This window comes from Sapajus apella, unplaced genomic scaffold (assembly GCF_009761245.1).
Source record: "Sapajus apella isolate SASKATOON/1434 unplaced genomic scaffold, GSC_monkey_1.0 scaffold48, whole genome shotgun sequence".
NCBI classification, from domain to species: domain Eukaryota; kingdom Metazoa; phylum Chordata; class Mammalia; order Primates; family Cebidae; genus Sapajus; species Sapajus apella.
The window spans coordinates 4,462,566-4,475,191 of record NW_022436988.1 but is presented as its reverse complement, the minus strand read 5'-3'; the positions used below and the strand labels follow the sequence as shown (position 1 = coordinate 4,475,191).

The 12,626-nt window shown below is 48.0% G+C and overlaps 1 protein-coding gene across 1 annotated transcript in view; it reads right to left on the bottom strand.

Annotated features, from left to right (window-relative positions):
* Window positions 1-12,626, bottom strand: part of DNAH17 (dynein axonemal heavy chain 17) — a 154,071-nt gene that overhangs the window by 117,318 nt on the left and 24,127 nt on the right. The window contains exons 14-15 of the mRNA XM_032241495.1: window positions 8,694-8,802; window positions 7,851-7,954 (exon numbers count right to left, since the gene is read on the bottom strand). Of these exons, the coding sequence (XP_032097386.1) occupies window positions 7,851-7,954; window positions 8,694-8,802 (213 nt within the window). The remainder of the gene's footprint in view (window positions 1-7,850; window positions 7,955-8,693; window positions 8,803-12,626) is intronic.

The following is a 12,626-nucleotide window of genomic DNA, read 5'->3' as shown; positions in this document are numbered from 1 at the left end:
ACAAAACACTTAACAAGAAAAGTTTTTGATAAAAAAGCCACAAGCTCTTCGGCCCATCTCTCTATCCTCCATCCCATCCCTCACTGGAAACATGGTTGCCTCCGTCACTCTGATAATTTATGGACTCTCTGTTGATTCAGCCATTTCTAGACAGTCTCTGTGACTCCGGTGTGAACCGTGAAGACTTCGATCACCCACCTCCCTCCTGTAGACAGTATTTGGTATTTAGGTGATTGCTCTCAGTTTTTCTGCTGATGCTTTTGTGTGAACATAAGTGATATGATTAAACCTCTGTGTTTACCTTGTTAGAAGGGTTTCCTCTTAAGTTCTGTTTTTCTTTTTTAATTAGCAGCCTTATTGCTTCATGGTCAGAAAAACGTGTTCTGTGTATGCCTTAGTCAGCTTGGGTAACTAACCAAAACACCATATCCTAGGGGGCTTAAGCAACAGACATCTATTTCTCACAGCCTGGAGGCTGTTGACATTGGCAAATCTGCCATCCATGTCTAACAGGATGGACTTTGTCTGAGATCAAGGTGCCAGGTCTGGTTCCCGGTGAGGGCTCTCTTCCTGGCGTGCAGATGGCAATGGCTGCCTTCTTGCTGTGCCCTCACATGGCAGAGGGGCAGAGTGAGCTCTCTCACGCCTCTTCCTATAAGGACACGAATCTCCTTCATGAGGGCTCTACCCTCATGTTCTAATCACCTCCCAAGGCCACATCTCCGAATCCCATCACACTGGGGATTAGGGCTTCCACAGAGGAATGTTTGGGAGCCGCAAACTCGCAGTCCGTGGCAGGATAATCATGGCGTGTTAGGCTTCCCATTACACATGTTCTGCCCACTTCTCTGTTTTCCTAATAGCTTTTGCTTTTATTTAGATAGATATATTAACAATACTATTACTGGGAACATAACATTTTAGGACAATTATAATTTTTATATAGATTTTACTTGATCGTGTATGTTTAGCTAAACATGTATTCTTGCCCTGAGTGGTTCTTGGCTGATTAGTATTTTGTCATATGTGTGTATGCATGCAAGCATGTATCTACATGTGTGAATAAGATTGCCATCTGAAATTGCCTTTTTTTCCTTTGAAATGGGGTCTTGCTGTGTCACCCAGGCTGAAGTGCAGTGGCACAATCTCGGCTCACTGCAGCCTCAATCTCCCAGGCTCACGTGATCCTCCCAACTCAGCCTCCAAAACACCTGGGACCACAGGTGTGCCCCCAGCCCGAGTAACATAGGAAGGCCGTGGGCTCAAGCCATGCTCCTGCTTTGGCCTTGCAAAGTGCTTGGATTACAGGCACGAGCTGTTGTGCTCATCTGTGAAAAACACCGTCTTTCAAAAGTCAAATATGGTCAATTATTGGAAGTTTCATATGGTTTCATCTACTTGTCAATCATTTTGTCTTCAACCTTTCCATTCTGTTTTAGCTATCTCTTGGAATTAGCATACAATTACATTTTTAAACAATCTAATCTGAAATATTTTGCTTTTAAATAATGTATATATATTGTAACTAACGTTTGCCTTTTGTCATCACGCTTTATCCTTTCTGCTTTCTGTTTCCCTTTGTTGTGGTACTGTGCTTTGAAAACTATAGCTTATTTGCTTTTATATTCCTTAGGGATTTGGATAGGAGAAATCCTATTTATAATTCCACTAGTACTTGCCATTAAGTTTATTAAAGCTATCTTTTAAATATTTCTCTAAGTTTGGATATAAAGAAAAATTACGGCCTGGCATGGTGGCTCATGCCTGTAATTTCAGCACTTTGGCAGGCCAAGGCAGGTGGATCACCTGAGGCCAGGAATTCGAGACCAGCCTGCCCAACATGTAAAACCCTGTCTCTACTAAAAATACAAAAATTAGTTAGGCGTGGTGGCACATGCCTGTGATCCTGGCTATGTAGTAGGCTAATGTAGGAGAATTGCTTGAACCCAAGAGGTGGAGGCTACAGTGAGCCAAGATTGTGCAGTGGCACACTCCAGCCTGGGCGACAGAGGGGTGAGACTCCATTTCAAAAAAAAAAAAAGAAAGAAAGAAAAAAAGAAAAGAAAAGAAAAAAGAAAAATAGTTTTTGATTCCTGTTATCCATCTTTGGGAATTTAGGATATTGTGAACTCCCCTGCCCCACCTTTGTTCCTCCTCCTAACTTCCAATTATTGATCATATTTATCACCATAGATATTGTTTCTACCACTTATATCATTCTATTCTACAACTACTGCTTATGACTTTGGAATGTAACATTTTACAACCATATTTATCTCTTTATGTACTTATCTCTTTATGTTTAATTGGTTTCAAGCTCACTGCTAGTCTTTTTACATGTTAATTCCCGCTTTGGTACTCTGGAATGTGGTTGATCTCTTGGTGGTCTGGAATACATCCTGGAATAGGTTTCTCAGGAATGGCAGGTACCCAAATGGTATTTTTCTGTGCATGTGTGAGGATGACTTTACTGTTGCCTTCACAGATAATTGTCAGGAGCCTTTCTCAAGACTGGTCATTGCTTTATCATGTTCCGGAAAATCTGTGTAAAGTCAAAAGGCTGCCTGCTTGGTAGAAACATGCAGAATATTGTTCTGTAGCCTTGGGATTTAAAATTTTGGTCAGAATATGTCTACATATGTCATCTGGCCTGGAAATCAGTTATCCACTTTGACCTCTACACTCAGGCCTTCTTTTAATTTTTGTCTCTCCAGCTTGAGAAAATTTTCTTCTATTACATCTTTGTTCATTCTTTCTTTCTTTTTTTTTCTTTTTTTTTTTTTTTTAAATTGAGACAGAGTCTCGCTCTGTTACCGAGGCTGGAGTGCAGTGGTGTAATCTTGGCTCACTGCAACCTCTGCCTCCCAGGTTCACGCAATTCTCCTGCCTAGTATCTGGGATTACAGGTGCATGTCACCACGCCTGGCTAATTTTTGTATGTTTGGTAGAGATGGGTTTCGCCATGTTGGCCAGGCTGGTCTCAAACTCCTGACCTCAAGTGATCTCCCTGCCTCGACCCCCTAAAGTGCTGGGATTACAGCTGTGGGCCACTGTGCCCAGCCTGTTATTTCTCCAGCTTAGTAACGAGTATGATTTTTATATTGCTCCTCTCCCCCATCTTACACATATCTATTATTTCCCTTCACATATTAGCAATTTCCTCAACTGTCCATTTACTGTATCTGCTGTTAGGTAGCACTAATTCTAGTCTAACTGGTGCTTTGGTATATTTTAATTCTGCTTTTGCAGTTTTGACTTTCTTAGCCATGTCCTTTCACTTCTCTGCCTTCCTCTCATTCTGTTACTTCATAAATGTCAAGGCCTTTTTAATTTAAGAAAAAAAGTCTCAGCTTTACTAAATAAATAGCTCCAATACGTCTGTGTTTTTCTGAGATATCAAAGGACCTCCGCCTCTCAAATGCTGCACAGTCTTTGAACAGCCTCCTTTTGGTCCTAACCCCTTTGCTGCTCACCTGAGTGCTAAGGGCACAGCCTGACAATGCAAGAACTCCTAATAGGAATTATTTATTGCAGGTCTGACGGACTGCGTTTGAACCACTTTCTTTTCCAATTGCTTGGTTTTCTCACTAAGCTGGGGAGCCGGACGCTGCTGGCTGTCACATCTGTTTTTGCCAGCTTTGAGACAGCGTGATGCGTGTGAGGGTGTGTGCATGAGGCCACTGTTCCCCAGCTCTGCTTCTGCATCTAAGTACAGGGCACGGGCATGCTGGCCCTCCACGCAGCCCCTTGGCCTTCAGCCTGCTCACTGTGCAGCTGCTGCAGCTTCAGAATGGACGTGATGAGGAAAGGGATGGGGATGGAGACAGGGGGCCAGCGATTCTGACTGTCACCAGTTCAGTGATTATTCTCCCCGTAACGGGGGTTAGCGGATCCCCTACTGGGTGGGCGTTATGAACTGCATGTCTGTGTTCTCTCACCTCCCAGAATTCACATATTCAAGCCCCAGGAGGAGGCAGGGCTCCTGGGAGGTGGTTGGGTTTAGACGAGATCATGAGAGCAGGGCCCCCACGAAGAGATTAGTATCCTTTAAGCAGCGAAAGAGACACCAGAGCGTCCTCCCCCTCTACCACATGAGGCACATGGAGAAGGTGGCCATCTGCACGCCAGCAACAAACCCCTCACCAGGAACTGAGCCTGCAGTATTTTCTCGTAGCCACCTGAGATGACAAGGACCGTGGGCCCAAGTGTGTGCCTTCCCTCCTCAGAGGTCACCTTTGCTTTTCTGCTGCAGAGGTGAACTTCATCAACACGCACCCCTGAACCCAACAACCTCGGAGCCAGCCAACAGATCATTCCTTCCTCGGTGCCCAGAGACCCAACTCCTGGCCTTCAGCATTTCAGCACAGCACCAGAAGAAAGCAAATACTTTGTGGTTTAGTCAAGAACTTCTGGTGCAAACAAGCTAGCTCAGGTAAAGGGAGGTTTACTTAAGGCCTCAGGTCTCAGATGGAGAGGAAGTGCCACCCTGGGCCTCTGTGGTGGGCAGCGGGCAAGCTGGGGCCTCGGCAGTGGCAGGAATCGCCACAGGATTTGCCTTCAGAGTGGTCCTGCTCCCATCTCCTGCTCACTGCCCACCGACAAGAGCCTGCAGCCGACCCTCTGAGACCCTGCACCCGCTGCGGCCCCTGCCAAAGATTCAGAAGCCCGTGGGGCTTGAAGGGTCTGGTTTCTGGATTTAACAGCTCTGTAGAGGAGAGAGAGAACAGCCACAGAGGAGGCTGGGTGAGCACTGCGGGCGACGGAAAGGACAGAAACCCCTTGGCATGAAACGAAGTGGAGAGACGGAGAAGCCACACATGCAGAGACAGGTGAGACACCTGGCTCCCACGTCAGAGATGCTGGGGAGCCGGCCTGTGTTCCAGGGCAGACGGGGAGGTGCCGGGGGGGGGGGAGGGGGAGGGGGAGTGACGCCATGCCCACCCGCTGGCGAGCCAACACCGTCATCAGGCTGGAAGAACGTCACAACGTCCAGGGAACATTAACACAAGGAGGCACACGTCTGGACACCTTGGTGACATTTTCTGGACCCTAAAGATAACGAAGAACTCCACACACCACAGACAGGACAGGCTCATGAAGGAAGGAGCCAGGGTGTTGTCAGCCTCTCCAGCACTGGTGGACAGGAGCCAGGGCTGGCGGGGGCTGAACTGTGCCCCCCAAATCTATGTATAGGGGCCCTGACCCCCGCACCTCAGAATGCAATGGAATTTGGAGATGAGAGCTTTACAGAGGTGCTGAAATTACCATGAGCTGGCCAGGCGCGGAAGCTCACATCTGTAATCCTACCACTTTGGGAAGCCAAGGCAGGCAAATTGCCTGAGCTCAGGAGTTCAAGACCACCCTGGGCAACATGATAGAACTCCATCTCTATTAAAAATAGAAAAGATTAGCTGAGCACAGTGGTGCACACCTGTAGTCCCAGCTACTGGGGAGGCTGAGACACAAGCGTCACGTGAACCCAGGAGGCAGAGGTTGCAGTGAGCCAAGATGGCGCTACCGCATTCCAGCTGTAGGAGAGTGAGACTCCGTCTCCAAAAAAGAGAAAGAAAGGGAGTTCTATAGTACACATTGCAAATTAACAAGAGGAGAAATTTCTTAAAACTTCCTTTTGGCGACATTGCTGCAAGTGTTTTTGCAAATCAGAGTACAAGTGACAGACTAGATCACCAAGGAGGCTAGTGAAGGATTTCCCCCAGGGCTCCAGAAGGGGCTCGAGTTAGCGTGGGCCCTCATCCAGTATGACCGGTGTCCTCTGTCTTTATGGGACGAAGGGATGACGACACAGACACACAGACGGAGGACTCTGAAGCCACAGGGAGAAGACATCTACAGCCGACACCAGTGCCCTGGGAGGAGCCAGCCCTGCGACACCTTGACGTTGGACTTCCAGCCTCCAGAACTGAAAGATAAACGTCTGTTGGTGAAGCCACCCAGACTTGCAGCACTGTGTGACGGCAGCCCTGGTAAACACACACACGGCCGTTTCTAGAACACTGAAAGAAAAGGGCCCTATCAAAAAATCCCTGACCTGGACAAGATCACTGCAGATGAAGTCAAAAGAAAGATATTTTTTGGACAAGGGAGGACTCAGAAAGCACATCATCAGTGTGTACTTTCTGAGGAAATTACTTGAGACATGATTCCCGTCCATTGAAAACTGAATCAGAGCCAGGAGCGACGGCTCATGACTGTAATCCCAGCACGTTGGGAGGCTGAGACAGGTGGATCATTTGAGCTCATGAGTTGAAGACCCACCTGGCCAACCAGGCGGGTCTTGGTAGCAGGTTTGGTAGTGAAACCCCATCTCTACCAAAAATACAAAAAATTAGCTGAGCATGGTGATGCGCGCCTGTAGCGACTCGGGAGGCTAAGGCACGAGAATCACTTGAACCCGGGAGGCAGAGGTTGCGCCACAGCGCTCCAGCCTGGATGACAGAGCAAGACTCTGTCTTAAAGAGAGAGAGAAAAGAAAAGAAAGTTGAATCAGGAAAAAAATAGTGGTGAGCAATGATTTCTGTCTACAATATACTGAGTAAATCTAAGTGGATGGGGCCGGGCACAGAGGCTCATGCCTATCATCCCAGCACTTTGGGAGGCTGAGGCAGGCGGATCATGAGGTCAGGAGTTAAAGACGGTCCTGGCCAACATGGTGAAACCCCATCTCTACTAAAATACAAAAAAATAAAAAATTAAAAGATCTAAGTGGATGAGGAGGAAATGAATGTGACTGTAAGTTTCACACTGTGACAAGCCAAACGGTTCCTGGATTAGGAGAGATATGTTCCAATGAAGACATTAATGCTGGCCTGGATCAGAAATTCTAAATGATTTCCACTCAAGGGTTTGTGGGGAGCTTAGGGCAGGAAGCGGTGGGATGCCACGTCATCTGAAGTCCAGTTGTAGTGGGTAGGAAAACAGAGCAGGGTTGGTGGGCCATCAGGATGATTTCATTTTAATATGTTGATAGAGAAATATAGCTTAAACACAATCGCTTTAAAATGAAATAGAGTTGGCCAGGCGCGGAAGCTCACATCTGTAATCCTACCACTTTGGGAAGCCAAGGCAGGCAAATTGCCTGAGCTCAGGAGTTAGAGATCGCCCTGGGCAACATGATAGAACTCCATCTCTACTAAAAATAGAATAGATTAGCTGAGCACAGTGGTGCACACCTGTAGTCCCAGCTACTGGGAAGGCTGAGACACAAGCGTCACTTGAACCCAGGAGGCAGAGGTTGCAGTGAGCCAAGATGGTGCCACTGCATTCCAGCTGCAAGAGAGTGAGACTCTGTCTCCAAAAAAGAGAAAGAAAGAGAGTTCTATAGTACACATTGCAAATTAACAAGAGGAGAAATTTCTTAAAGCTTCCTTTTGGCGACATTGCTGCAAGTGTTTTTGCAAATCGGAGCACGAGTGACAGGCCAGATCCCCGAGAAGGCTAGTGAAGGATTTCCCCCAGGGCTCCAGAAGGAGCTCGAATGACAATTGTTCCACTTCTGTACTTAGCAATGGGCTTGTTCCCAGTAGGGGTGAGTCTTGGTGGATCTCTTTGCACCCCTTACTCCTGGCACTGGCCTGGCACAGAAGGGGCCTTGCAGAGCTCAGCAGAATGGAGCAGAACTGAATTCCACAGAGCAACTGGGCTCTTTGTACCCTGGGACCACTCTGGTATCATCCTACCAGTGAGAGCACAGCACAGCGGCTCCCAGTGCCGCCACCCCCCACCCCAGCGCACATCACGGCACCTTCCATGGCCTCTCTTCACAGCCTGGTTTGCCTCAGGGCGGCCCCAGGCCCCCCAGGGCCCTGCTCTGTGCTCTGCCCCTTGCTTACCTTCATAGCCTGGGAAATTCCTTCTATATTTTGTTTCGCTTTTTGCATCCTGTTCTGCAGGTTGTGCAGAATTTCTCGCATCTCCTGAATGTACTGAAACACACCTATGATGGAAGCGTCACGGAATCTTACAAAATGAACAATTCGGCAGGATAAACACTTTTCCTGGATTGGCTTAACACACATCACTACAAAGCCCTGGGAAAATACTCCTATCCTGGAACATGATTCCCAGAAGAAATCGTTGAGTGTTCTCGGAAATGAAATGGCAAAGAAGCACAAATGTAGTGTCCCTTTGGACATAGGGTTTGGACAATACGTGGCCCCTTCACCCCACGTGGGAGCCCCAAACTCCTCATGTTAGAAGGTTCCACCTCTGGGAGCATGAGAGGCGGGGCCGGGGGTCTTCTGCCTTGTCCAGTGGTGGAAAGAAGGGAAGAAGGCGACTCATGGCTACACTTCCTTCTACTTTCCTGATATCTGCCCCGAGTTAGCCGAGATGTGCACTGGCTCTGCTCACCAGCTGTGCACGCTCTGTGCGTGCTCCGTAAACCTGCAGTGGAATCCGGGCCTCCAGCAAGCCCAGTCTGGGAATCTTGGAAACCCTGGGGAGTTCCCAGGGAGTCTTTGCCTGATTCCATTTGTAAATGACACAGATGGGCTTTTGTTGGCCTGGGCAAGCAGGTGGAAGTCACTCTCCTTTAGCCCCCTCATAAAGCAGATCCATGCAGCCAGGAGGCCGAAGTGGCCACTCCAACAGTGTTTGGAGACAGACACTGGGCAGGTCGGGCCCCCAAGTGTAACCTGAGGCGGGAGGAATGTGCCCCCCACCACGTGCCGTACCTTCGCCATTCCAGAATAATGTCGTTTCAGCGCTCGATAATTTGACATCGATTGCTTCCAATTCTGACTTGATTAGTAGATACTCTACTGCCTTCACTGTGGTCTTTATCTGCAAAACAGAGGTTACGGGTTTTGTTCTGAACCCAGCCAGATGTTAAATTGTTCTCTGGTAAGGACTTTTACCCCTCAGTACCAACTGGAGACCCCACTCAGGTCTCATGTTGAATTATGATCCCCAGCTTTGGAGGCGGGGCCTCACAGGAGGTGACCGGATCGCGGGACGATGATCTCACGCTGAGTTGTTCAGCACCGCCCCTTGATGCCGTCCTTGGGATCTCGAATGAGTTCTCATGAAATCTGGTTTTTCAACATGGTAGTGCCTCCCCCACCTCTCTCGATCCTGGCTCCTGCCTCCCCTTCCCCTTCTGCCACAGTTCCAAGTTTCCTGGGGTCCCCTCAGAAACAGAAGCTACTCTGCTGCTGTGCAGCCTGCAGAGCCATGAGCCACTTAAAACTCTTTTCTTTATAAATTACCCAGTCTCAGTTTTTTTTTTTTTTTTTTTCCTTTCAGATGAAGTCTTGCTCTGTTACCCAGGCTCAAGTGCAATGATGTGATCTCGGCTCACTGCACCCTCTGCCTCCCAGGTTCAAGCAATTCTCCTGCCTCAGCCTCCCCAGCAACTGGGACTGTAGGCACCCGCCACCACACCGGGCTAATTTTTGTACTTTCAGTAGACACGGGGTGTCACCACGTTGGACAGGCTGGTCTTGAACTCCTGACCTCAAGTGATCTGCCCACCTCACCCTCCCAAAGTGCTGGGATTACAGGAGTCAGTTATTTCTTTACAGCAATATAATAACAGCCTAATACACCAACCAAGCCAATGATGATTAGTGTTTTTTTGTTCGGAAATCTTATTTCAGGACACTCCAACTTTTAGAATGACTTTTATCACTGAGGAGTTATGTACACGCTTACTGTTTCTATGTTACAGTATTCCTGTCTCTTTCCAGCCCATACCACGGCTAATTAGGAATTCACTATGTATACATTGGTGCGAAAGTAATTGCCATCTTTACCATTACTTTTAATACATAAGTCCTTAGTACATAATCCCAAACTTTTTGTATTTGGTTTCTTTTTATGATTCTAAGCCACAGAAATACACATGGATCACTGAGCATTTCTGGGCTCAGACCCTTTCCCCTGGCCATGAATCTAAAGCTCAAAACCTTTTTTCTATTTTATAAAATGTAGAGATGGAGTCTTGCTATGTTGCCTAGGCAGGTCTCAAACTCCTGAGCTCAAGACATCTTCTTCCCACCTCAGTCTCCCAAAGTCCTGGGATTACAGGTGTGAGTCACGGTGCCCAGCCTAAAGCCCGAAGTCTAGTTATGTAACAGAAAACCCAGGATCTGCAGAGAAGCTATTCAAGTTGTTAATGGATCAGTGTTAACAATAGCGTAGGTTTTCACTTTGGGTGGCCGAGGCAGGCGGATCACAGGAGTTCAAGACCAACCTGGCCAACGCGGTGAAATCTTGTCTCTACTAAAAATACAAAAATTAGCCCTGTGTGGTGGCGTGCGCCTGTTATCCCACCTACTCAGGGGGATGAGGCACAAGAATAGCTTGAACCCAGGAGGTGGAGGTTGCAGTGAACCAAGATCGCACCACAGCACTCCAGCCTGGACAACAGAGGCTCTGTCCCAAAAATAAAATAAAATAAAATAAAAATAGCATAGGTTCTATACAGTTTTAATGCAGTTTGCCCGACTCTAAGAAATTAATGCTTGAAAACCTGAATTTACAAAGCAGAACAAACAAGGGAGTTTTTATACATGATTCCCTTAAACACAAAGCGCCATTGGAGTCCAGGAATCTCACTGTTCAAGAAACGCCTTGTTTTATAACTTCTTCAGGATGCTTCTACACGAAGTATAGAAGCAGAAGCACAAACTACATGATGATGATCTGCCTTTCAGAATCATTCTTTACATACATTTTGGTACTTTTTTTTTGAGATGGAGTCTCAATATGCCACCCATGCTGGAGTACAGTGGCATGACCTTAGCTCACTGCAATCTCTCCCTCCCAGGTTAAAGCGATTTTCCTGTCTCAGCTTCCTGGGTAGCTGGGACTACAGGTGCCCACCACCATGCCCGGCTAATTTTTGTATTTTTAGTAGAGGTGGGGTTTCACCATGTTAGTCAGGCTGGTCTCAAACTCCCGACTTCAAGTGATCCGCCTGCCTCAGCCTCCCAAAGTGCTGGGATTCCAGCGGTGAGCCACTGCGCCCGGCCCATTTTGATACTGTAAATACTGTACCCACACCCATGCCTTCGAATGTTTTGTGACCATTAACTTTTAGGATAATGGGTAGGGCAGAGAAATAGAGCATAAGGGCAGTTACTGGCTGAAAACCAGGCAGCAGACAAGGAGGCATCCACAAGTTTACAAAGCAAGGGAGCGGGTAGCAGGATTCTGCCCACCAGGGTTGGGTTGTTAATGACAAGGACAGTGGTCTCTTCCCAATCACGGAGCTTTGCTCTGAGACTACACCCTACGTGAGAGAATCTCAGAACACACCTCTTCAGTGTGTGACTAAATCACGCCTGTGACTAAATCACGGTGGTCCTACCTCACCTGGAGTCCATGAAGGGAGCTCTTTAGGCAGAATTTTTTTAAACCGTACTGTAGGTTCTGGGGTACATGTGCAGATCATGCATGATTGTTGCATAGGTACATACGTGGCAAGGTGGCTTGCTGCCTCCATCCCCCTGTCACCTATATCTGGCATTTCTCCCCACGTTATCCCTCCCCAACCTCCCCACCCACCGCTGTCCCTTCCCCTAGCTCCCCCTACCAACAGACCCCAGTGTGTGATGCTCCCCTCCTTGTGTCTGTGTGTTCTTATTGTTCAACACCCGCCTATGAGCGCAAACATGCAGTATTTGGTTTTCTGTTCTTGTGTCAGTTTGCTGAGAATGATGGTTTCCAGATTCATCCATGTCCCTACAGAGAATGTGAACTCATTAGCCAGCCGGAAAAAGGCGTGGCGTTTCCAATGAATGGACCGTGGATAAAGATAGTCGGGCTGCCTGGCGATCAGAATCCGGGGAGCCCTGCTGGGGCTGCTCGGGAGGGGAGTGCTCCTGCCTGTGTGACGCCTGGGCTTCAGGTTTGCCCACAGCTTACACAGATACTCGGGTAATGTATTGTGTCACTGTAACTAGCCCAGAAAAGTAGCTACATATTATCACTCTGTAATTTTCAGAGTGAACACAGCTGGCGGGGGTGAGATCCGTTTAAACTATCCTGCTGACTACTGTTCAACAGCTCATGTGAGGGCTCCTCCTCCCACCCTTGGGGCCTGTCCCTTGCCCGCACCTCTCAGGCCACCTGCCCCATTCCTATTGCAGCCTGCATTCCTGCTCACTCGCGTTTCTCTGCTCCTCTGTGGCTCTGGTGTGGATGAGGCTGGGGCTGACCGTACAATTCGCTCCTGTGCTCACCAGCATCTGGCTGATGCATCCTCTCTGGGACCTAATTCCAAATTCCCAGGATTCGAAAGAGAGGGAATCTTGTTGGTCCCTGTTGGATTAGGTCTATTAGAGGAGAAATTATGACTCCCAAAGATGTCCACACCCTAATCCCTGGAAGCTGTGACCATAACCTCATATGGCAAAGAGACTTTGCAGCGGGGATCACCTCAGGATCTTGATGAGGGCTGAATATGTGGGTGCACAGGATTGGCCAGGGAGGCCAAAGGCAATCTCAAGACTTCTTGTAAGAGGGAGGCAAGGCCAGGCACCATGGCTCACACCTGTAATGCCAGTACTTTGGGAGGCCAAGGCAGGCAGATTGTCTGAGGTCAGGTGTTAAGATCAGCCTGGCCAACATGGTAAAACCCCATCTGTACTAAAAATACAAAA